Source organism: Onychomys torridus, chromosome 7 (genome assembly GCF_903995425.1).
Source record: "Onychomys torridus chromosome 7, mOncTor1.1, whole genome shotgun sequence".
Lineage (NCBI taxonomy): Eukaryota > Metazoa > Chordata > Mammalia > Rodentia > Cricetidae > Onychomys > Onychomys torridus.
Window position 1 is genome coordinate 6,383,414 of NC_050449.1, and position 26,879 is coordinate 6,410,292.

The 26,879-nt window shown below is 37.8% G+C and overlaps 1 protein-coding gene across 1 annotated transcript in view; it reads right to left on the reverse strand.

The window, feature by feature from the left end:
- Cntn5 (contactin 5) overlaps positions 1 to 26,879 on the reverse strand; it is a 463,340-nt gene that overhangs the window by 368,679 nt on the left and 67,782 nt on the right. Inside the window, exon 5 of the mRNA XM_036192364.1 lies at positions 365 to 460. Coding sequence (XP_036048257.1) covers positions 365 to 460 — 96 coding nt within the window. The remainder of the gene's footprint in view (positions 1 to 364; positions 461 to 26,879) is intronic.

A 26,879-nucleotide genomic window follows, 5' to 3' on the forward strand; every position in this document is an offset into this window, starting at 1 on the left:
GCAAGGACCACCATCAGCAGTCGCCTAGGGAGCGTCTACTCTGAAACAAGGGCCTCACTGTAGTCACTCAGACCCGACACTTCTACCAGTTTTGCGAGGTTTCATGTCTCTTGCTCTAGACCATATAGTCTTCACCAGTGGCGGCAAAAGCATGGTGACCACAGAGGACAGAAAGAGAAGAAAACAGCTGTACCACAGGAGAGCAGCCTCCCACTCAGTGCTGTGAAAGGTGTGTGGTCACCAATTACTCATGCTTGTTGATACATCTCATGACACCCATGCACATGTCATCTGGCCCCCTGTCACACATCAGTGAACAAACAGTGCATGAGAGTAGTGTAAACATAGAAGGGTGCTACTGTACCTGGAGAATGAGGCGGCGGGGAGCACATCAGAACAACCCCCTGGCCTTCCCTCACAGAGACTGCACTTCTTGTCCGGCCACTAAAGTTTCCCAGATCTGTCAACACAACACAGCATTCAGATGTCATGTATAAAAGCAATAAAAAGTAAAAAGGTACTGTGGTCATTTTCACTTGTTTTTCTATTATTATCCTGACAATGATTCTTTTGCTTATTTTTTGTTAGGAGGGTCTGATAAATAAATCTAAAGTCACCCAGTGTTAAATGTAACAGTTTAAGTAAGTCTAGTATTCACAAAAATACCACATTATTTATGTGTATTTCCTGTTCATTATAAGTTGTCAATGCAGAAAGAAACTAAAAACAATACGATATTTAAACATATTGGTGATTTCTTAATACTATTTGCTACAGACTGATCTTTCAATGAGGAAAGCCTGTCCTTCACAAGGAGATACACACAGTTGTTAGGGGTGGCACATGTCCAGCCTGCTACCTCATTAGCTGCCATACTACAGTGGTGTGTAAAGCTAAGCATGAGTTTGCAAAATGAGAGAGACTGTGTGCTCTAGCAAAATCTAATGAGGCTGTGAAATGTTCTTTTCTGTGAGAGTGGATGTGAACGTCATGTTCTTTCGTTTTTATGGAGGGATAAAAAGGGACCTTTGAATTAATTATACTCATCTATTTTGGTTAGTCCAGGCATATTAAAGCTATTGAAACTTGTGGGTATAGGAGACAGTAGTGCTGGGTCAGTTGCCTTCCTCCAAATTACATTAATTTACACACATGGATAAACAGTCCTAAAAGAAAGTGGTCCTGAAGGGGACAATGGGACTCTGTTTTTTTTGTAATTGCTGTTTATTGATCACACTTCCACAGACATTATCTCCCTGTCAGTAAATTAGTCTGTCTACTGTCATGATTTTGAGAATAGTTTCTTGTAAATGGTGGTTTATTTTCTTGGATAAATATTGTCTCAGAATTGAGGTCTATATAGTATCATGTTTCCATGGTAAGACATGCTTTTGAAAAATGTTATGCTATGCTTTCTATTATACATAAATTAATTTTTTATTTTTAATATCTTTTTCTATAAATATTATGTTTAGTGGAAATATAAGTTAGAGCCTCAACTTAACTGTTTATTGACCTAACAACTGTTAAATTAATCAAGATAATCTGCTGGGTAGATGTGAAGAAGACGGTGACTAGTGTTACATAAGTTTCCACCCTCTTTTGTGGTCCTGAGTATTGACTCCAGAACTTTGTGTGTGCTGACACTGCATGACACTGGGACAGTCTCACCATGTTGTCACTTTTAAATTTTAAGGCACGGTCTTATTCATTCGTTCATGCCATCTTTGAACTCATGATATAGCCCAGGTCTACCATGTCCTCCACACCCCACCTCAGCCTCCCCAGTGGCTAGGGTTACACAAAGGCTCAGACATTTTAATGAAAAATAATTTCCTTAATTTATAAATTCATAACCAGAATTTTTCAAGTGAAGCCCCAGTGATGGAGGATTCAGACTTCGTGAAGATATAATGATGGTTAGAACAGAATGATGAGAATTGGGACATTTACACTGAATGTTCTGCTACATGGTGAATAAGGGTACATTTTACACAGTAGCAAGACAGAGTAGAAAGAACAATCTAGCTAAATTATTTTATAGGGTGGGGTGTCATTGTTGGAATACAGAAAAACTCATAATTTAAAGAAGAAAAGAAACTCTTCCATTTGACCATAAATGTGTCCCCTCAAGGCCATTCTGTGGGTATCTACCAGGAAGAACGTCTGCCTCTTGCTTCATTAGCACAGAGTGATCCAACATGTGTGTGCTTGTGTGAGGAACAAGAGCATGTGGCTCATGTCTTGAACTGCAAGCATACTGCCTCTCTTCTTTCTCTGGAAAGTGCTCTCAATATGAAGGTAAAATTTTGACAAAAGCTTTAAGTTGGCCTTTTTAGACTTGCCTGCTGGAAGGATAAGCAGAAATCGCAGAATAAGGCAGTGGCTGCCAATCTTTAGGGCCTGTTCTTCCTCACCAAATTCACAAATTTAGAGAAGACAAAACCTGCTTAATATCAACTTATTTAGACTGACTATGAAATGATTATAAAAAAACACATACATATTTCACACAGTTCCTTCAAGTCTTTAATATGCATGATCTAGCATTGCCAATTGACTTATTAAGCTAAAAAGAATATTTTAATAGACAACAATTCAAAATTAGGGCCTCCATCTGGGGACTTAAAGTGCAGAGTTGGCCTAGAAATAAAACAAGAAGAGAGGAAAACCACAGAATACTTGTCCTGAACTGTCCTTTGAGACCCCAGTGATCTGAAAGATCACGTGCTGCTCTCCATGCTTCATCTTGCATCATTGTGAACACAACACCAGATGTTCCACAGTGTTGCCTGTGGTTCACTATTTCCTAGGGACCACAGCACTAACATTACCAAGCCAAACATATTTTTCAATCAAAATATTTTTAATGTTTAGAGATGTTTTAGTTTTCATTTTGCCCTGGTTGTGGGGGCTGAGTATTGAAGCCTGGGCTTCTACAGGCTAGGTAAGCCTATTACTCATCTGTATTCCCAGGCCCAGACATGATTTATTTTTTGGCTTGTAGTTCTGGATTGTGGTCAAGCAGCCACATCTGGTAATACATCCTGTCTTTACCTTTGTCATTCTGTTTCTAAAGGCTGGTTCTGTTGAGCAGAAGGGCATGGGACAATTTCACACTAAATTCCTTATGATGCAGAGGTTCTAGCCAACTCCTGAATGAATCTAAAGCCTCTCCTACTGACAGAGGAAGTAGACAGCCATGTTTTAATTATGAATATGTTTGAAAATTAAATGCAGAGAAATAACAGAGAAGATAAATGTTTTGATTTTGTTTTTTTTTTTTTTCCCTACCCAAGGCTCTGGTTGACTTAATGAAGCATGACTTTTATGGCAGACCTCTTGGCTGGTGTAAATTGAGTTCAAGAAGACCTGGCTTGAAGCAGAAGTTGCATTTGGAGGTACTCAAGAACTTTAGAAATCTTTTAGCAGGCATTTATGCAGCATGGATGTTCATCATTTTACTACATCTTATATATTTGTATTAAAGAAAGAATTGAGAAGTAATAGCCTTCCTGAATGTAGGCTTCTTTCCCCTGTAATTGACTCAAAGCCCAAGGATACAGATTCCATTGATGTGGTTCTGAAACCACAGTTTGAGTTTTAAACTAAAAGGAGCTATTTTTGGAGCTACTATAAGTCACATGACATTCAGACAAGTAAGAGTCTGGTTCTGTGATCCAGAGCCCAGGAGCTGCAAATCTGGCCTCTGATCTGAGCTTTGTGCACTAAGAAACACAAAGCTCAATGAAGAGCTTGAATTACAACTTTAGATGATGGGATTGTTAGACCTATACATGCAAAGAGAGGCATACAATAAATGACCGCCCCAGATGACAGATTGTTGATTCTGCACAAATGATGTCATATACTCTGGCCAAATAGAAAGCAAGTGTCTTCCTTGCTTGCCTCTATGCACACTGCATTCCAAACAGAGTTGGTTACCGTTGATACAGAAAAGGGTATAGATATGTAGTCTAATCATGCTGTCTTGGGCAATTTTGCCATAGTTCAGAGATGTCTGGGCTATCATATGGATGCATGAGCCTGAAATATCATAACTTTGACATAACCATATTCGTAGGTGATTAATACATGCCTCCTAACTGTAAGATATAAACACATGGACACCAATGTTCATCTCTTCCTTCCTTGCTCCCTCCCTTCCTCTCCCTTCTCCTCTTCTTCCATCCCTTTTTTATTTCCCATCTGCCTTCCTATATGACTTCTGTTAGTTACTGTTTCTTTCTTGAGTTAAAAATATAACTTTCTATACTGGATCTACTTATGTTGTCCAGGCTAGCCTTGAACTTCTGAGCTCAAGTGACCCTCCAGCATTGGCCTCTCAAGTAGCTGAGACCACTGGCCCATGGTAACAAATCTGATTATATATTTGAGTAAACTGAAAAATAGATAAAACAAAGTTAGTTTTGCATGCAGTGAGGAGTCATGAATATTTTAAGACCCAAACTGACTGGTAACTGAGGAAAAACATATATTTATCTGATGCTACAGGTTAAGGAGGATTTCCCTATGCAAGACTTCAAAATCATCACATTTGGGGTGAGGGGCAGAGGGTAAGAGGTATGTTTGCAATTCATTAGGAAGATTCTTATCTCTTAGGGATGTGCACCTGGAACATAATTCCCTGGGAAGAATCATTTCAAAGCCCTGGCGAGAAAGAACACAGTGAACTGAGATGATCTAGACAACAAATTTTAATTTATGCACTCTAAACACGGTAAATTGAAGTAAGTATATGAGCCCTTAAAGAGGAGAAGAAATATCTCAGAATTGAGAATGGAGTGCTGTGACTAGGCTGTCCCCTGAGCTTGGATTTCCTTTTCTCAAATACTCTAAAGGGCACATTCATAGACAAGCTGAGGGTTGACTTGTCCTCGACTCTGCACATACCCTGCAGATGGTGCCAGTGGCTGCAACCTGCAGAGCTTCCTTAGTCATACTTTAGAATATGTGCTGGGGACACATATTCAATTAGGTACAAACATTAAACCTTTTCTTAAAATTGCGAGTTGGATTTTGCATACGAAGTAAAGCCATTAATAAATGGTAAATTCCATAAAATTCTCAGCAACTTGTGTTTGTTTTCCACAATGAATAGATACTTGGCTGCGCAAGGTCAGTCCCTGAGCTCCAGCCTCTGTGACTGCTAGAGAGACATATTTTGCAACAATGCCTTGCAGAGTGCTTAATTATATAGGGAAGCCTTGCCTCAGGTGAGCCATTGTTTATGTTTTATCCTCAGGATGATTTATGTCACTGGCAGATTTTTTATTTGTCCCATGACACACATGACAAAATGCCCCATGGGAAAAACTGGTCAGCTTTAATTCAAAAATACTTTTAATATTAAAAACCCTAAAAAACAAAAAATATTGGAAATACAATGTATTTAATTAAGCTAATTGTAGCAACTGCTGACTTTTCTACAAGGATTTCAGCAAGTTGGAAATATAGCATGTAGCAGGTAACCGGTCCAGCTTTGACCTGGAAGTACCACCTTGAGGCTTCTGTAACTGTCATGCCTACAAGGCAGAACCGAGAAAGGATCCTTAAGACCTGAGATCCAGATGGGTGAGCTTTCTTGGTTCCTGGACCCTGGATGCTGGAGGTAGACCAAGCAGACTACTCTAGAGAATACCGCTGGACTGCACTATACCTTTCCCAGACCCTGTAACCTATCCCTTTACTTGTAAGTTACCCTACAAAATAAACCGCTCTTTTAACTACATGGAATTGCCTTAATATTTAAACCAATAATGGCACAAATACTTCTGCTTTAAACATTACTAGCAGTGTGTGTGTGTGAGAGAGAGAGAGAGAGAAAGAGAGACAGAGAGAGAGAGACAGAGAAAGAGAGAGAGAGACAGAGACAGAGAGAGACAGAGAGATGGAGAGAGAGACAGAAAGAAGACAAATACATGTGTCTGTGGGTAGCTGTGGATACATATGCATACTTGTGTTCAAACATGGGGTGTTTTGTATGCTAGCCTGGCAATTTAAAAATGAGGCATTTATCACTATTCACAAATATCACTAAATTTATATGGAAAGCAAACAACAGCTTGTGCTCACACACTTGTTAAGGGATAAATGGGCCAATCAAAATCATGTGACTGATTCTCAGTTTCTAAAACTCCCATTAGGTCAGAAGCCATTCAATATTTTGAAGTTGGATAAAAGTGGTTTTGCAATTTAGACATAATCTTCAATAAGGATAGCTCACTAAAATGTAGTTTCTAAAAAGTGAGTGGCTAATAGGTGAGAATGTGAGTAAGAAAGAAACTTTTTTTTTTTTTTTTTTTTTTGGTTTTTCCAGACAGGGTTTCTCTGTGTAGCTTTGTGCCTTTTCTGGAACTCATTTTGTAGACCAGGCTGGCTTTGAACTCACAGAGATCAACCTGCCTCTGCCTCCCAAGTGCTGGGATTAAAGGCGTGTGCCACCAACGCCCGGCAAAAACATTTTTTTTTTTTTTTTATGTAAGAAAGATTTATACTAGCATTTTCTAGCAATATAGCCACTTATCTGCATGCAAGATCTACCACCACAGTCTAATAGCCAGGATTCTTGTTTGAATGTTTCACTACATTTAATTAATTTATCTTGGGAGCATGTGCACATGGGATGCACACACCTGCCATATCATGTGGTAGAGTTCAGAGGATAGATTGCTTTCTCTTACCCTGTGGGTCCAAGGAATCCAATTTAGGGCTCTGGCAAGGTGGCAGGTGCCCCTACCCATGAAGCCATCTCACTAGCTCCAAACCTAAGACTCTTAATAGCAGTTCTTAAAATAAAACTGTGTTTACTGAATGGTAGCTAGACAGAAAGCCACAAAGACTCCAGCTTCATGCTGTTTATTGTCAACTGTGAACTTACAGCCAGTGATCAATGGGAGACACAGGGTGGGCCTGAGAGCTCCATTTGTTGATGAGGACACAAAAATTCACCAAGGTTAAGTTACAATAACAGAAATGCAGAGCCAGGAGGACAGGACCATTCACAATCATTACATCAGTATTTTAAGTAGCAACATTTTGTTCTTATTTTAATCTAAAGGTGCATTGACAGCTGTTAGCTTAAAATGCTTCTCACTGTTTTGTTATTTTTTGTATTAAACTATATGAATAGTGCTGGAATTCTCTTGAATATTTGCTCTAAGTTAGTTCTGAATAGTGCATAGTAGCACATTTCCAATAATGTAATTTAATAAAGTTATTTCTGCAGAGTATCAATTTAGTTCATTATAGGCATCTCAAGAATACACTTTATTACGTGAAGCTAAGGACTGAGTTTAGATACAGCTGGGATGAAAGGTGGTAAATCTCTAAGTAGTGATGACAAGTCCTAATGACACTTCTCCTGAGCTTGAGTATCCCATGGTCATACACAGCAGGTCAGTTGAGCAAGGGCTTGCCATACCTTGCTGCTTCTACTGTGTATTATAATCTGACAGAAATCATCCAGCCAAAGGTCCACCAATTGTACATTGGATATAAAGGAAGCCAAATCATTTTTGCCTTGAAAGAGGCATTTTAAAACTCACTTATAAGTGAAACTAATCTATAACTACTTTTGTGGAAAGATAAATTGTCCAGAGAGCATGGTATTCATAGTTTTGATGTTAGAATTTTTCTACAATGTAAATTAGTATATAAATAATGTAATTGCTGAATTTCTAAGTCCATTTCTTTTCAAATTCTGATCAGCATTACTTCAACAAAACCTTAGGAAATTGAAGTCACGGACAATGGGACGTGGTAGTCCTAGCACTAGGAAGGCTGAGGCAGACAGACAGTGAATCTGGGGCCAGTTTGTGCTACAAAATGATGACCAGTCTCAAAACAACACACATACACACACACACACACACACATACACACACACACAGACACAGAGAGAAAGAGAGAGAGAGAGAGAGAGACAGAGAGAGAGAGAGAGAGAGAGAGAGAGAGAGAGAGAGAGAGAGAGAGAGAGAGAGAGAGAGAGAGAGAGAGAGAAAATGAATAAAAACACATGGTGTGAGAAGCTTTGCATATTAAAGTTGCAAAGAGACTAGGGAGAGTGGTGAGGGTGCAGTGAAACTCACAAGTCTGTTAGCACATCAATTCCTGCAAGACACAGATTTCTTTGTTGTGTCTCAGATAGCTTGTAATCTTTTGTTAAATGATCTCCAGTTTCTCTCCTGTGGGGAGTGGGTGAAGTCCTCAGTGAATGTGTGTTATGGACTTGCACACAGACGTGTCAAGGACCGAATGCCTCAGACAAATGGGAACAGCAAAGCTTTCCCAGCCCATTCTCAGAGGACCGGTAAAGCCTTTCTCTCATCCAGTTATGGCTGTTATGAATGATTGACCTTTAGCTAACAACAGTATTCGAAGAAACTATGAGTCACAGCTGCTGGAGATCCCTTAGCTAGCTTAGCCAAATCTGCCTCCTTAAGCTGCACAGAGTACAGCCGCTGTTTGAGTCAGATGTAAACATAAATGTACTGAGTTTCGTGGCTGCTCCTGCTGCTGCCACTCCGTCATAGCCAAATACCCAACCCAATGCTAACATTTCTGTTCATGTGTCTGTGTGTCTATCCTTTCTTCACTCCCTCTTCACCACCCAGTGAAGTTTCCGGGACTCAGTTGCAGTGATCACTACACTATCCATTGATTTCATCCCCAATGTATCACCAGCCTTGGTCAACTGGATCACCTCCTGCCTATTCTACTTTGATGTGTACAAGTGAACATTCATGAGAATATATGTATCAGCCACAGTCACTGGCTGTACTCAGAGGTCATGATATTCACAGACCTTCTCAGCCACCACTGACTCATGGGTCTAGAACATCTGCTCTTGGCAACACAGATATTTATTTTCCTCACAGTAAAAATTTGCTGATGGGCTGATTTTTTTTTAAGATGGTATCTTTGGCTCTGAGTATAAAAGTGTCCTTGTCAATTTAAGCATTATGTATTTTAATAAAGTAACAGATTTTTCTTTCCTGAGCAAACCCAGTTCCAAATTGCACGAGACTCTCAGTAATCATAGTATCTTGGTTCATACTGTGGATAAAGAAGGATTTTCCATAATCAACTAATATGTATGCTTGAATGTTTTCCTCCACTAAACTTGTTTTCAACTGCTATGTGTACTGCAAAGCACTTGGGACAGTCCCAGCTCCATATAAAATGCAATTCAACGTAAATTGCTGCCTTCTTGATTCCCCAGCTCATTTACTACTTTACACTTAAGGCAAATACAGCCAATTTGCATATATTTCTTTTAAATGATACAACCTTAACCATTCTATCTGCATTTTTTTATACCTTGCTTAATTAAAACCTCCTAGGAACCTTCTCCATTTCATGACTCAGCAACTAAGTGATCAATTTTCAATCCATCTTACAATTTGTCAAAAACCTCATGTTTTCCTTTAAGGCAATTATCCTGTCACTGCCCTTGGGCCAGTAGTTTGTCTCCTCATTAAATACGTCCAGAAGTTTTAATTGTGATCTTTGTTTAGGTTATATTAAGGATAAAGTCATTTTTGGATAATGCACAATTTTAGAGATGATTCCATGTGTATAACACCTTCTACATACGGAGAATGTCGATTATGAGAAAATAAATACTAAATCATGGCAGGCCAGAAACCAGAGCCTGGGGAATGGATTCCCCATGCCCGGTATACAGTATTTAGTTATTGAATAAATGTGCAGATAAAAAATTAGTAGATGCAAAGTGAAGTGAATAAATCTGATTCATGCATTTCTACCTGATTTATGTCCTGATGTTAAAAATTTTTTAAAGGTACTTTCTAACTATTTCTTCAAAATAGGTTACTTCTCTGTTGAAAATTTTTAAACACATAAAGTAAGTCTTTAGAGAATGAAGCTAGTTGTGACATGAAGGATAACCCTATGTAATTGTAACATCTTACTTTTTGGTTTCCATTTACAGCTGTCCCACAAGCTCCTGTACAGTCAAGTACCTGAAAGTATTTCCCATGAATTGGTGGGGTATTTCAGAAAGATACATTCATTCATCAATCACTTATTGAATCTTTATATCCAGACTGTTGAGGGCATCCCACTGTCTAGTCTAAGATTAGTCAGACAACTCTTTTTATGTAAGCGATTTGATAGTAAATATTTGAATCCTGTGTAGCTCAAATGGCAAAGTCAAGGGTATCATGAAGTACTTTCAGATAATTATTTTCATGGAACAAGATATCACGGTTTTTGATATTTTATCCATTTAAACACCCAAAGTGCTTGCTCCACAAGCATGAACACCTGAATTCAGTGCCCAGAAACCTTGTGAAAAAACTAGCATGGAGGTGAGCACTTGTCATGGACATGAATGACAGATATCTGAGACTTGCTAGCTGGGAAACCTAGTCAAAACAGTGGATTCCAAATTCCAAGCAGTGAGAGCCTCTATCTCAAAAAGTCATGCAAGGCAACTGGGAAATGCTTGGGGTTGGCCTCTGACCTATCATGCACATAAACACAGAGTTTAATTTTGGAATCACTCACTAGGACTGGAGTCATGGCCCTTCCATTTATAACCATATAACCATGAATACGCCTTTGTGTCCTTTAGCATGTAATATCCATCATAATTTCTTTCTTTCTTTTTTTTTTCGAGACAGAGTTTCTCTGTGTAGCTTTGTGCCTTTCCTGGAACTCACTTGGTAGCCCAGGCTGGCCTCAAACTCTTGAGTGCTGGGATTAAAGACATGCGCCGCCACCACCACCCAGCTGCCATTGTAAATTCTTCTGCAATATCGCTATAAAGGGATAAAGCTTGGGTTTATCAAACAGAAATTTAATTTATAGACTAGTTTATAGTGAGTCCTTTATAAATGTTCATTATTATTATTATGTGTTGGAAGGAATATATTCATCCTGTAGCCAGCATCTCATATGTTTACTGAATTGACTCAAATTTTTTGTTCATTTATTTTCCTTCATTAAATAAACATTCCTTCTCTGTTTGCTGTGTGTTAATAAACACTTAATCCTTCTGTTTTGCTTTCATTTGTTTTACTTCTCATACAGGCTGTCTCTCTGTAGCCAAGGCTGGCCTAGAACTAGCTATGTGTCTAAAGCTGACCACGACCTCATGCAGTCATCCTGTGGTAGACTTCCAGGTGCTAGGATTTTAGCTGTGAGTCATCACATCTGTCTGTTAATGTTGTTGGGTAGATAAACCTAAGTTCTAAGTTGAGTTAGATTTGGAGAATTTTAGACTATTCTATGCTCTTGACTAGAGAATATATAATCAATGAGTTGTCTAAAAATTATGATAATCTTAACTCAGAGTTTCAATATCACTTAAAATCAAATTAATTAAAGATGTAGAGATGATGCTTACCATGAATTTTCTTTTATTGTTGTTTTTGTTTTCTTTGAGACAGGGTTTCTCTGTGTAGCTTTGGAGCCTGTCCTGAAATTGCTCTGTAGACCAGGCTGGCCTCACAGATATCTGCCTGCTTTTGCCTCCTGAGTGCTGGAATTAAAGGTGTGCTCCACCACCACTTTGTTCATGAATTTTCTTAGTATTTGCTAGATACTTGCTACCTACAAAACATCATGATATTATTCCTATAATTTGCTGATAAGGAACTGACGCTCAGAAATATTATGTATGTATATCAATGCAGCACAGCTAACAAGTGCAAAGGTGAAACTCCCAGTCCAGTTAATGATGGCTGAGAGCCTCATTCACAGGTACCATGAGGACATTTTGACAGCAAGGATGTGTCAGACTTACAGTTGTGGAGACAGTGATGCTATCAGGATAGAGATGATGACAGTGAATTGTAAAGGAAGTAGGATCAGAAATCACAAGGGACTCATCCAATAAGCACTGAGGATCTACCGACTTTAAAAAAAAGAACACTACGGTGCTGAGGATGGAAGATGCATGACACATGGTCTCTGCTCCATCATGCTTAATTTTTCCTATCATTTTTTTTTTGTAATGAGAATAAATTCTGTCTCTATTTCATGCTGAGGACTTATAGGATGAAAGTACAGCCATTCAAATAACATTCACTGATACCTACTTTTAATTTTTGTGTTTAAAGAATCCAAGATTTATATATTTCCTTGTGTGGCCATCACTATCTTTTTCTTGTACAATTTCTTTATTAAAATTTGTAAATATTAACTATGATCTAATAGACCTTGGGGTTTGAATGATATAAAAATTCCTTACTAACAAATAATAGTCTACTATTTAGATACTACTATCTTTTTCTTATTTCACACAATTGTTTAGAAAGTTCAAGATAAATAATAAGCTATGTGACAAGAAACTGACTTGCACCTTCAATAGAGATGTCTCAAATATTTCTCTGTACTGTATAATCTTTAAAATTAGGATTAATGAAAAGAGTTACTTTTCCATTTCACAAAACTCCCTTTAAAGTTAAAAAGTTGACATTTACTCTGCTATTATTCTAGTATTTGAAAAGCAAGTCAAATCTTAAAGTAGATATGTCTGCTTTATATTTTAATAGAGTCTAACAGTATCATTTTTTAATTTCTTGAGAGTTAAAATAAAACAAACAAACAAAAAACATGTGACATATGGTGGGGTGATACGGGGCTTTAATCCCAGTTCTTGGGAGCAAGGTTAAGAAGAGCTCTGTGAGTTCGAGGTCAGCCTGGTCTATGGAGTAGACCTGTCCCAGAACCAAAAACAATAAGTAAATGAGGCTAATTATTCCAATAACCTTTGCTTCAGTGCGTTTATACTCCAGTGGTATTTGTTTCATATACTTTACCACGCCTTGTACAAAGTCACACACTTTATGCTTCTTGGGCTGACTAATTCTTGATTAATAAAAGCTACCCCCTCCTTCAGTCTCCCCTGTTGCTGTAACTCACCATAAGACTTCATAGGAGTGTTCTCACAGTTCTGCACATGTGGCTTTTTGCTGAATTTTTAATATCTCATTGCTTAGATTTAAAAACCACTGGTTTAGACTGGACTCCATTGAAACTGCTGTTTTCTTCTCTAATATGCAGTGCACACAAGACATATTTGTGCTTCTCTCTCTGCCTCCTTCCCCTCTGAAGTCTCTCTGCCTCTAGCTATATGTAAGTCCACATGATTTCTTGTCAAGTGTTAGCTTTTTCAGGAAGCTTCACCATGATGGTGCCACATCTGCATAGTTGATTGCTGACCTGGGAGTCCCTCTAGCACAAGCCCCTGAGGAGAACTCAATGGATAAATGTTGTTTTATTCATGCTTTGTCTAGTGTTATTATTAGCTAGATCAGGTGTATTTTTTCTTGGTCAGGACACCATTTGCATATATATATATGATGAACCATATAAAACAAATATATATAAGGACCACTTCCAATTTTAGTAGCTAATGTAATATGGCTATATGTGCTGTCTGTATGTCATTTTACTCCTCCACATGTGTGATGACAATTCTGTGTAGATCTTATTCTGTCCTCTTCAGTGTAAGTACTTTTTTCACCTCAACTCTGTCACAATACACTCGTATACAGAACTATATTTTGTATCTTTCACATATCTTTTTTTTCTAAATTGTCTCACCTTGACATGAAGAAATGTGTTTATTCTTTTATGAGTAATGTTTATCAGGACAACATTTTAATTTCTCTTCTATTCCAATGGAGAGGTTTAACAGAACTTTAAATCATTACTGCTCTTCTCAGTTTAGGACTTAGACAATTTTCTTTCTTTTTTTCCTCTATTACTACATTTTCTGTTAGACATCTCTGGTTCCAGTATTGTTCACATTCTCTCTCTCCCTAGTAACTGAAACAGCACTGTGTTTGTGAGTCCATGTATGATAAAGCACTTCTCTCCTAACAGCAAACTGAAGCATTTTGGAATCTTTGAAGATTTCAAAACTAAGTGATCTTTATGTTTCATTCAGACAGGAAAACAAACATCTCTCTCCCACTTACATTTCATTTGTTATAATTTTCTTCCATACTAGCCTATGTCTCTATTATCTTTTAATATTTTGTATTGAGAACTGAGATAATGGTCAGTTCATTTTTTTAATTAAATGAATAATGCTTATAAAAGGTCTTTCCTTTTGTGGATCAATGTTGTTTTCCAATGCATGCTAAGTTTCATGTATTTTATAGACTCCAGTAGACTCCTCACACATTTCCTTTCCCAGCTTCAACACTTGACCTCAGTTTGTCTTTGACAACTGCTTGATTTTCTGTTTCTTGCATGGTATATTTTTCTCTCTCTTTTCCAATTTTCATTCCCCTGTCCCTTTCTATATTCAATGCCCTTTCCTCATTGGTTCATGTTAGAGAGTACTCATGGTGGTAACTGATATATCTCTATCAACAGTACTCACTAACACTGTGTTCTTAGACTCTTCTGTTGGTCTTCAATATGCCCTTCATCAGTTTGTAATCCTGTAGCCATCACTTCCTCCTACGGAGGTGATGTTTTCCAAACTGAGTGAAGCATCCCTGCCCTTTCATGCTGCCTTACCAGCTTACTCTGTACGCTCTTCACCATGTTGCTATTTATGGCGGGTTTCAGCAGTCAGTCATAATTGCCAAGCCATATTACTAAAACTAACTTCCTAGTTCGTGTAGTACTCATTTTTGTTATTTTATCTGCTCATCATTCTGACACATCTCACTTCTGCTACACTGATTTTTTTCCCCCTCTGAGACACATATTGTTGATATTTTATCTTTTACTTTAAAGAAGAATGGGTACACTTAGTGTTTACCCCAGAGATGGGTATTTCTTCATTTCATTTGGAATTCCTCAGATTATAATTTGGAAAGTCGACATTTCTCAGTTGCCTGGTCCAGCATTCATTCACAGCATCTCTGATGGGCTCCAGTGGGCTTCTCTTTTCCTGAAAGCCTTGTTTTAGAAACTGAATTCAGAGATCAGTAACTGCTAAATTATCAGTATCTAGAACTACCTAGGTCTCTTTTTGCCTCATCTTCAGAATTTCCTCACCGGGGTTACAGAACATAGATGCAAGATGCCTCTTCTGGGCCCACTTCTATGTTCTCCCCTCAGATGGGAAACTCGGCCTATATGTTTATAAACGCTTGGTGGCATGAACAGAATCATAATTTGGTGACTGAATGGCAAGGTACCAACCTTGTAATGTTGTGTCTGATGAAAGGGATGTGAGCTTCACACCAAGTTTTGCCTCAGCAGAGCTACCACTTTTCACATGGTAAAGTTAAGGTGCTTTTTAATCTAATACAGCCTAGCTCAGAGTCCACATGAGTTTCTCTCCACTTTGATGTTGGGTTTTCAGATGGTCACAGTGTTAGACTTATAGATAAAAAATGTCTTTTTCTACATAATCTTTGGTATTTTACTCTCAGTCAATTTTTTTTAAAGGAAAAGACAGCCAAAGTCATTTTTTACCATACTGAAAGTTTCTATGTGTTGACTTTTAAAGTCATTGATCCAGCTGCAGTGGATTTATGCTTTGCTTGCTGCCAGTACCTGTCAGGATATACTGAAAATTCCTTTTCTTTCTTTTCTTTTTAAGTTTTAGTTATATTTTTACAGGAGGTAAACATAAACTTATGAAGAAAAAAAGCCTATAAAATTGAGACTCCTCTTTTTCTACTTTCCATCTCTAAGTTTGCATTTTGGTTGATCAAAGTTATTTTTATTTCAGGCATAACTCTAGTGCCTGTGTTGGCCTCTGTAGTGAACAGAGATTAACAGTATTAAAAATAAGTTCTCTCTCTCTTTTTCTCTCACTGTGTGTGTGTGTGTAAAGAACTGAGTCCAAATTTAGATATTATTACTCAGATGCCCTACAAAGCCCTAAAGCCCTATATCTACCTTCCTTCCTTTTTTCCTTCCTTCCTTCCTTCCTTCCTTCCTTCCTTTCTTTCTTTCTTTCTTTCTTTCTTTCTTTCTTTCTTCTTTCTTTCTTCCTTCCCTTCCTTCTTTTTTAAGATTTCTTTACTTTTATTTTATATGTATGGGTGCCGAAAGTGTGTCTGTAAATTACATGTGTTCAGTATCTTCTGAGGTCATTAGAGGCACTGGACTTACGGCAGGTTGTCAGCTACCATGTGAGTGCTGGGAGTTGAATCACTGGGCCCCTTAGGACAGCAGGCAGTGTTCTTAACTACTGTGTAATCTTACCAGTCTCCATCACAATTTTTTGAGACAGGGAGTATCTCTCAGAGTCTGGGACTTGCAGGTTAGGCTAGACTTGCTGAATAGTGAGCCCTATGGATCTGTTTATCTCTGCCTCCTGAAATGAGACTCCAAGTTCATTTCATGTCAGTACATGTGGTTTTTCACATGGGCACTAAGGATAGAACTTAGGTTACAATTTTCCCAGGCAAGCACTTTACCAACTGGGCTGTCTTCCCTGGTCCTACACTCTGACGTCTTGATGATGGACATTGCCAAGTCTAAGACTTCACTTCTCAAAAGTGATGACAGAAAAGAACATTTATCATATATACACTGAGAAGTTCCTTGCTAAAAATTTGGAATATGAAATATGAAACTATGAGGTCTACACTCAGAACCCAGAACAAAATACCCTTGCCCACATTGGCTGCCTGTCATTGGTCTGGGTCATCTCCAGATCATGAGCCTGGGTATGCCTGATGGTCTTAGAAACATAATTTTTTAAAAGTACACATAATATTATCTGCTGTAGTCAAGTAGATTAAAAAATTTCATGCACATATGCATACATTTGTAAAGACATGGTTTCTATTTATACACATATAAAAATATAAAAATATGTTTCATAGTGCAAGGTGGACAGAATAGCTTAATTTTTTTTATCAAAATATACTGTGGCATACTATAATCATAGTGCAATCAGGTTCACACTATTTATGAAGCAAAAAGAATCTGTTGTCTGCCTTATTTCATTGTGTCCTCATCACCATGTCCTGCCAAGATTATCAGGGAATTAGCATGAGAAAAATTCCTTTTCTTTACATATGAATGTATATAGTGTCAATTAACAAGGCAATTCCACATAGTTTATCTGTTAATTAAAAGAGGTTTATTTCAGGGGTAACTTACAATCAATAAGGAGTCAATTACAGGATCTGGGAGAGATGAGGTACCATCCAGCATAGTTCTCTGGAGAACTCTGACTTGGTCTGCAATCCACCCTTGTGGTGGTATTGTATTCCCCAAAATATTGTGCCCACTGATAAACTTAGCTGGGGTCAGAGAACAGGACAGCCACAATATTAAACATAGAAGTTAGGCAGTGGTGGTATGCACCTTTGATCCCAGCATTTGGGAGGCAGAGCCAGGTAGATCTCTGAGTTCAAGGACACATTAGAAACAGCCAGGCATGGTGAATCATGCCTTTAATCCCAGAAAGCAAGCCTTTAATCCCAGGGAGTGACAGCAGAAAGAGAAAGATGTATAAGGTGTGAAGACCAGAAACTAGAAGCATTTGGCTGGTTAAGAATTTGGCTGGTTAAGCTTTTAGGCTTTGAGCACCACAGTTCAGCTGAGATTCATTGGGATGAGGACTCAGAAGCTTGCAGTATGAGGAAACAAGACCAGCTGAGGAACTGGCGAGGTGAGGAAGCTATGGCTTGTTCTGTCTCTCCGATCTTCCAGCATTCATCCCAATACCTGCCTCTGAGTTTGATCTTATTAATAAGAACTCTTTAAGGTTCCTGCTACACACCCTCCAGGACCATGAGGAGATAAAAGAGTAAGCACGAAGGCATCTAGGGCCTTAAGGGGTCTCCCCTCGGCCACGCCACAGGGGCAGGTCATAGGGAGATGTGGCAGTTACTTGCTGCCACACTAGGGGCAGTTACTTGCTGCCACACTAGGGGCAGTGTTTAAAGGTCAAGGCTGGAACAGCTACCCACTACAAGTGTATCTAAAATCCTTCATGTTATGTAATTCAGGCTTAATATATTTTTGTTCAATAAAGAAATATGTTAATGAGAAGTTACCAATTATCAAAGTATATGTTCTTATTGCTAAATTGTCTCTGGCTCCCCAGAGGGATGATAATTTCAAAATCTTGGTTTTTCTTTTCTTTTGAATCTAAATCTTCCAGTTTTTCTTTGCTAGCAACAATGACGACATATGTTTTAGGTTGCGAGTTGTTGAGAATTGTCTTTGATATTTTTAGCATACTACAAAATGTCTTGATATATGATGGTATAGTTAAGTGACACTATTGTACACCTTACTTATGTTGGGAATACCCAATGAACCAATGGTGATTTAGCATATACTTTTATATGCTTAATTATAATTAATTATGTGAAATTCAGCATGGAATACTTTATATATTTTTCCCATTGAGCAATTCTTGCATCGCTTGTTATTTTTAGATTATGATGCTAAAGTGCATTGTTTTGTTCACGATGTTTTTTAATCAGTTAGTGAGCACTATATGCAATCTGTTCTTTTTAACTTTATAAAGCCAGTGTGTGTTGATGGCAGTAGTGATGACACAACGGTACTATCTATCTCAGCAGTGCCTCAGATGCCTGCTTGCACATTGTTAAATGTTTATATGAATTAACCTTCCAACAGCTACAGAGTTAACTTCCACATTTAGTAAGTGTTAAAGTGCATGTTTAGAAAAATTACACTTGCTCTTAAGTCCCACAGACACAGGGGGAAAAGGCAGGAGTCAAACTCTGGGCTGCCTGACTCTAAAGAGCAGATGCTCAACTCTACTGCACTTTATCATCTATGACCATGTTGACAGAGGGAACCACTAAAGATAATGTCTCCTGGGCATTTTTCCCATCCCTCTCAGATTCTTTCTTGATATATTACTCATAACTGAAAAACAAATGTTGATCAACTTTAAGTTTTGACCTTAGGAAAAATATAATAATCCCATGCCTGCTCTTTCTTTTTGTCCCAGATGTTTCCTCCAAGGCGCTGTGACATATTGTCACCAAGGCCATGGGCTCATTAGGCAGCTTGCTGCTGTCAGCTGTCTGTCGATTGTTTCTTTAAAGGGAGTCTCTTTGCTCTTTCAAGTCATTTAAGCTAACATCCTTAGACAAGGATCAACATTCCAACCTTTTCAAGTGGTGTTAATTGAAAATAAATACCCAAACACTGCAGCTGTGCTCTCCTCTTTAGCTGTTCAGAAAAATCAAAGCGTCAGCATCAACTGCATTTTGTGACAGGCTAAGTCATGAATCACAGATAATGATACTCAAGATCTAAGGAACATGTATGTTTCTCAGGTCCTTCTATGAAACTCATCCTATAGAAGAGAAGAACTGGGTCCCTAAGACAACTGATAGCATGCCCAGGACATAAGATGCAAAGCTGAGTTTCCAATGGGATTTGTTTGGCTGTATTCTTAATTATTGAGCAATATTTCCACTCAGTTGTAATAATGGTTCTTGAAGGTTATAAATCTCAGTTCACATGTGTGGAATGCTCTGAGAGCCTGCATAAAGAAATTTCTCTGGTATCCTTATCAAGGACCACATCATTGGTCAAATGCATGGTGAGAGTCTTGGGGGATGCTATGGATAGTCTTAGTAAGGATTAAATGAAAAACTGTGGTGATGAATGTCAGGATCATATTGATGCCTAAAGTAATTAATACATTTCATGATTTTCAATTGTGTATCCACAGTGCAATATGTGATAAACCCACTAGAGTTTGTGTAACATGAGTTATGAAAGCTTAAATCATTCTCATAAACTGACTACAGTATTTTTTAAAAACAGGACTTGTGTGGTGTGGTTAAGATTTTCAGTTCTTTCTCTTCCATTCTCTGTCTGCTCCTGCCTTCCTTCCATCTGGTCTGAATTTTGAATTTTCTGTTGATCGTTCCTTTAATTTTTGCCTTTTCCCCCTCATATATGCTTATCAAAAAATGTGATTTTTGAGTTTGAATCTCAAAAAAGTGATAATCTGAGAAAGTTGTGACTTATGTCACCTAATACTGTTTGTGAGGTTTTTACTCTACTACGTGTGTTTTGGGTTGATTAAGTTTTAATGGCTGTAAACTATTCCATTTTTATCAGTCATCTGTCTTATTTATCCAGCTTTCTGTTGAAGAAAATTTGAGTCATTACTATATTTTCTCTTAATAAATAATAGAACCAACACTTCTATGAACATTTTTTACACACTTCTTGAGATACTGTCTTCTCCATGATTTTACCACTATATAAGAATTTTCAAGAATTTAAACTAGTCCAATAATTGATATTAAGCTTTCAAAAGGGTTGATTACTTCTCCAGCATAAAATGATATACAATATGGACTTAATTTGAATCTAATTATAGAGTTTTAAGCATATATATAACACACATAACAATCATATACTTTCCTTATTAGGTAAGTATCTATAAATATTTATTGATTAAATTTAATTAATTACTGCAAACATGCAAGCATGTACTTATGCATGTGTTAATATGCAGAAGCACTTTCTAATGATTAATTGTAGGCAGCTACTACATATTGTTGAATTAATTTTGGCTTACAAGTAAACCCTGTGTTGAACTAATATTTTAAATGCATCTAATATGTCCCCTTTCAAGGTAACACATTATTTGTATGCATGCATTATTAATCATTTTAATTTTTATTTTGACATTTAATTATTAAAATTATTAGATACTATTTGATATAGGAATATTTACATTTTTTAAATGTAGCTCCTATTTTTTCCTAGCCATTGCCTTGCAGTATTGGTGGAGTTGTAAGGTAAAAATGGCTTAATATTTTATTCATGGGACTCTTGAAATTAACAATTAATTTTTAATGATTAAAGTTTCATCAAAGCCTGTATCTATCCTTGATTAAGTTTTGGAAGATTTTAGTTTTCTGGAGAATTTAGCAAACTGACTAATTTGTCCCCAACCCCCTGTTTTAATTTTATATTACACTTGCAGTTAGTCATTTTTTCATTATCTGTTTTTATTCATTCTACAATATTTAGAGGATTGTCTACTTTATTGACAAATTATCATCTATTATTTTGTATTATAGCCCATGCCTACCTGGACATCAATTTGATAATTTATTGCTCATCATTTCTTTCTGAATTTTACCCCTTTTTGCTCTCAACACTTTATTTCATACTGAAGTATATTTTTTAATCTTTCGTAGAGTTAACACAACTGGCGCCAAAGGTCCAGTTTTGTTTCCTTTTAAAGGTGCGCGCACATGCGCGCATGATGTGCATATGTGTCCTTGTGTTTGAGTGCAGCTGTGTATAACTCAGTATAAGTATGATGGTCAGAGGATGGCTTCGGCTCGTGGACCTCACCTTCTGCCTCCTCTGAGCAGATCTGTTTCTCACACTGGGTCTATTAGGTTAGCTGCCCAGGGTACCTCTAGAGATTCTCTTTTCTGCATCTTCTTCATCATCTTCCATGACCACAACAGGCATAAGGTGGGTGCTGGGAATCCAAGCTCAGTTCCTCATGCTTATGCTTCAAGTACCAGAGCGGTTTCAGTCTGTGCTTGATTGAAAGTTTCTGAGCCTGAGTATAAACAGGCAGTTGTGGTCACTGTTTCAGTACTTCACAAGCATCTCTAGGTTCTGGTGCTACTGCTGCAGGCTCAGCTGCTTTCCTTTCAATGGGCATCTTGACATCTCTCGTTTTCAAGACCTTCAAAAAACAGTCTCCTCCCGAGCTGCATGCTCTCCAGGTTGCACAGACACACTGCTTCCTGCTCCTGTGGGACGGTTTCTGAGACTTGAAAAGTCACAGTAAATTATCTTGGACTAGTTGTTTGTCAATATTCTTTCTTCCTTTACCTCTTCAGCTGTGGCCATGCTGTTCTAACTAGTCATTGGAAAGATTTTATTGTTGCATTTGTATTGGCTTCCTTTTCAGATCTCTGGCCAAAATGGACAATATTGATTCTTATTTTTGCTATGTTATGCGTTTCTTTAAACAGTTCATATCGACTTTGTATTCTGCACATCAAACATACATCTCTTGCAAATCTGGGAGTTTTCCTCTCAGAATGTTTGCTCTTTTGCAACATTTTCTCCTGATTTGTGATGCTAGAGTGGTCCTTCAAAGTTCACATTAACACTTGTGAGCCAGAGGCTATTGTTGGGAGCCAGAGGGTGCCAGCTAAGCTCCTTTGCAAGTCATTTTAACACAAAGAATAAAAACAGAACCACAGGTGATAGAAATGTCACCAATCATCTACTTTTCTCAGTGATTTGAAAGATACAAGCTAACTTACACAGCAGAAAGAGGGAGCTTCCCCCCCTGTAGTTTGTGAGCCCATAATCAGTCAGCAGAGGGAGCTTCCAGCAGGGTCATAATTTTTGCAAAATTACCGTGTTCCTGCTTAACATATGTTGAGAATGAAGACCATATAGGAATGCTATTCTTTTTTAAAGAAGATTTTTATTTTAATTTTATATTTACATCGCCAATCTTAGGACTATACAGCGTTTCTTCATATTAATGGAAGTATATTATTTTTATGTAACTAATTTTCTTTTTTGTTCTATTTCATTTTAATTGAAAGCTTAGGAAATGTTTCATGCTTTCTGAACATTCTGTTATTTTCAGATCAATCAGCTACACAGGAAAAATTAATAAGATAGTAGTCTTGTAGAATAGTTCAGCATTTTTTTTTAATTTCCTGAAATTATTACATAGCTGTTTTTATTCTATGTAAATGTGGAAGAGCCTGCATGGATGTATGTATGCCACTTGTATGGTGGTGCCCAAAGAGCCCAGATGAGGGCATCAGATCATCTAGAACCAGAGTTGTAGATTTTAAAGCACACAATGTGAACCCAGGTCCTCTGCTGTAGCAACAAGTGCTCTTAACTACTGAGCCCTATCTGTCTGTCATCTATCTATCTATCTATCTATCTATCTATCTATCTATCTATCTATCTATTGATCTATCTTCTATCATCGTTCTCTCATCTATTCTCTATGTGTGTACACATGCATATGTGTATTCATGATCACACAAGACACTGCACACATGTGGAAGTTAGAGGAGAACTGCAGGAGTTGATTCTCTCCTGTAGCAAATGGGCCTTAGGGACAGAATTTATGTTAGGCTTTTCGGCAGGCACCTTCAGCCGCTCATTCATCTAATCCACCCTAGAAATGACTATACTGAAAAGAAGCTAATTCAGTCTCAGGGCTCCCTGATTCTTCCTCCAATTCATATTCATCTAAACCAATAAAAGAAAATACTGTATCTAATCTTTCTCTAGCAAGTCATTCTTCGTAAATACTTAAGGCTAGTTTCATTTACGATGAGTGACATAGACAGATGGGATACATCCTAATTGCTTAATTATTTTTTTAAATAATAAAATTCTTCACTTTTTTTTTTTTTTTTTTTTAGTAAAATCTACAAACATTTTAGCAAGGAACAGTGATCAGGTCAGTCAATCCCTGAAGAGACTACTTCCTCAACATTGTTTCCACATTTCCGCAGGAAATCTCACCAGTGGGGCAGAGAGAAGGCTCTTGGTAAGTTACTGCAGACAGTATGGACTCTCTAGCTAAATCTCCAGGTTGCCAACTTAGTCTTCAAATTGTAGCAACTTTCTCTTCTCTTTTGGTAGAATGTGTCAATGAGTGATAACGAGTCTGCTCACAGGCATTCATCCTCTGTTGTGGAATGTTTGTTCAACTATATAAAGATTGCTGCATTTGTTTATGCCATGGGATGTTTGTTTAACTATATAAAAATGTATTGCATTTGTTTAATTATGTAAAGATATGTTACTGTTTTATCTTGTCTACCTAAGGCACCTGATTGGTCCAAAAAACAGCTGGATAGCCAATGGCAAGGGAAAGGTGAGACTTCTGAACAGGGAGAGTAAGTATGAGGAGGATATTTAGGCTCCAAAGGAAGAAAGAAAAGGAGAAAACAGGGAGAAGCTAGGAGTCTGCCAGACTGACATGGAGGAAGCAGGAAAGTAGGGCATACAGAACGAAATAAAGGTAAAATGCCCCTAAGCAAAATGTAGATGAATAGAAATAGGTTAAATTAAAAGAGCTAGTGGGACAAGGCTAAGCTAAGACCAAGCATTTATAATTAATAATAATTCTTATGTCTTTATTTGGGAGCTGGTTTGTGGCCCAAAGAATTCCAATGACATTCCCCACTTCCTGGAAAGCCAGCATTGTAAAAGGATATAGCCATTTCCAAACTCCCAGACTCATTTTGATCATTGTGGCTAAAAGCTGAAACATAAAATATAAACTATCCCCACCATCAGTGTGATCTATGTACAGTCAGTTTGTAATTGAAGTCACATTCAAGGATGGCAGTAAGTTTCATAATGTACTTTCAACTGACAGCCCTGCTGTCAGTTTAGCTAGACCAGAGCCTGAAGGCTTTGTCAGGTCAGATGGCTGTCCACTGCTTTGGTGCTAAATGATGCCAATCTGAGCTTATCTGGTGGGCTCTTGTTGGCATCATACAGCTTCAGCACAGTGGTAATAAACTCACCTGTATTTGATCACCAGTTAGAGCAAGGACTGTGATTAACTATGATAAACAAGATGAGGTATGAGCAGCTTATTGGAGGCTGTGTAACGTGGCTGGCAGTTCCCTGAATCTCTCGGGTAGTGCCCATTGAATCAAGGGTAAGCTTTACAGCACAAGGCTGTAGGAAAAGCTCTCTGTTACAATTCACAGTAATGAACTGAAACCCAATGGCAACAGCTTCTGTGGCAGAAAACAAAATTGCCTCAGGGTAGAGTCAGTTTATACCCAGCTCTTACCCAGCAAGCTTCCTTACTATATATTTTTTTTTTTAAATAGTGATGATGGAAGCAGTAGACACTGCCTGGTAAGTCTAGTAATTTTTTTTTCTTTTCATAAATGGCTCTTAAATCTTTTTGGACATAATATACATTTTTAATAGGAGAACAATGGTACTGTAATTCATGATAATGGATTTTAGTACATTTTAAACATGAATAACCAATGTTCTTTCAAAGGGATTCTCCAAATCAAGTGAACAGTGTACTATCTACCCATGAAAACATGCTCCTCTCTTCCTGCAACTTAAAAAGTTTGTCGTCAGGATTTTATTTCCTGTAATCATCATGATTCAGCTGTTAGAATTTACAAACCCTTTCTTATGTTGCAGTCCTAGTTTACAGGGTCCTCAGTGTATAGATCAAGCACAAATTTCCCAGAAGCTGCTTACAGACTTCCTTCAGCACTGAACATCCTCATCCATCATGTGATATCAGCCCAAATCACAGCCCATTCACATCATTGTACACTCTGAGTTCCAAGTTAGTCTCAGGTGTGGGCTAAATAATTGCTGCTAGGTTTAATTAAAACTCACTTGCATCTCTCACAGTCCATTAACATCTTCATAGTTGGCCTTAGCATTCTCACTGAATAATGCCTCTAATGAAGCATGACACTTCACAGGCACATAATGTAAGTTTCGTTTCAGAATCCCCCTTGTTCTCTTTGAGTATTAAAATGTATCATCATAAAGCTCCCCTAAGCCGCCTGGCAGAAACATGGCTGAAGTAGTAGAGGTGATTCCTTAATCTCTCAATACTGTTCTCCATGCTAAATAAAGACAGCAATGCTATTCTGAACATCCTATATTCATGTCCTTGGGATTCTCCAATGAAAAAGTGATTTGAACAAATTATAACTGGCAAGGCTAGGAAAGAGCACTGTCCAAAGGTTTGAAACAATGCACCGTGCTCTGTAGCTTCCTCAGTTTCAGATGCATCTTTAACAGCTGAGCAAAAAAAGGTCAAATATTGTTCTCTTCAGAGACAGGTCAAGCAGGTTCTATCAACACACAGAAGCTTTTGAAAATGACTTACTCTCATTTGCCACAGCACATATGTCTGACAACAGTGTGACAGGCAAGGGTATCCCTTTATTATTCTGTGAGTTTTGTTAGGCATGATGGAAGAGAATATAGAAGGACTGGAGGAGAAAGACCCTTTTTAATAGATCCACCAAATTTTCTTACAAAATGTTGTGAAAACTACTGTTAGCTACTTTTAGGGCATACACCTTTTAAGTACTTGTAAGAAAAAAGGATTGACATGAACACAGTGGCAATATCAATGCCTTGTCTAATTTATTTATATCTTAAATTAATGTTTTCTATTATTTTTATTCCCAATAGCAATATTTGGATGAACAAAACATAGTGGTATATGTCTATAATCATGCAGAAATATCAGGAGTTCAAAGTCAGACTCAATTATATAGTGAGTTATAGGTAAACCTGGGGTACAAGAGACCTTATTTAAAAAAAAATCAAAATTGAAAAAGGACAAAAGGACAGGGGTATCATTCAATGGTAGAGTGCTCTTTAGCACATATGAGTCTCTAGGTTCAATCCCCAATAGCACAGAAATAAACAAACCAACAACAAAGACATGCTATACATACATGGCAGACCATCATGCCTAACAGCATGACAGATTCAGTTTTTATCCATGGAACTTAAGAACAGAAGAAGGAAATGTGGCAAACAACAGGGAATTCACACTGCTATGAGAAGTTTTTATTCACTGCATTGACTTTGTCTTTGTTTGCTTTGGTTTACATGGAGTTATGAGAGGAATGGTCCTCTCCTCCTCAAAGCCAGCATGTAGCCACCAGTGAGGACTGATTTCAAATAGGGCAGACCACCACTGCTAATCAGTATGGAGTTTAGTCAGGACAGATGCCAGCTACCAGTTAATATGGAGTTCACAAAGAATAGACTGCAGCTTCTAGCCAGTACAGAATTCAAGCAAGACTTTCAAGATGTGCTAGAGGTATGTTTATTCAGTCTCTGACCATTTACATAGCCAGCTCCCCCACATCATTTGTGCCTCTCTAAAATTCCTATTAGCTCATATACAGTTGCCATTA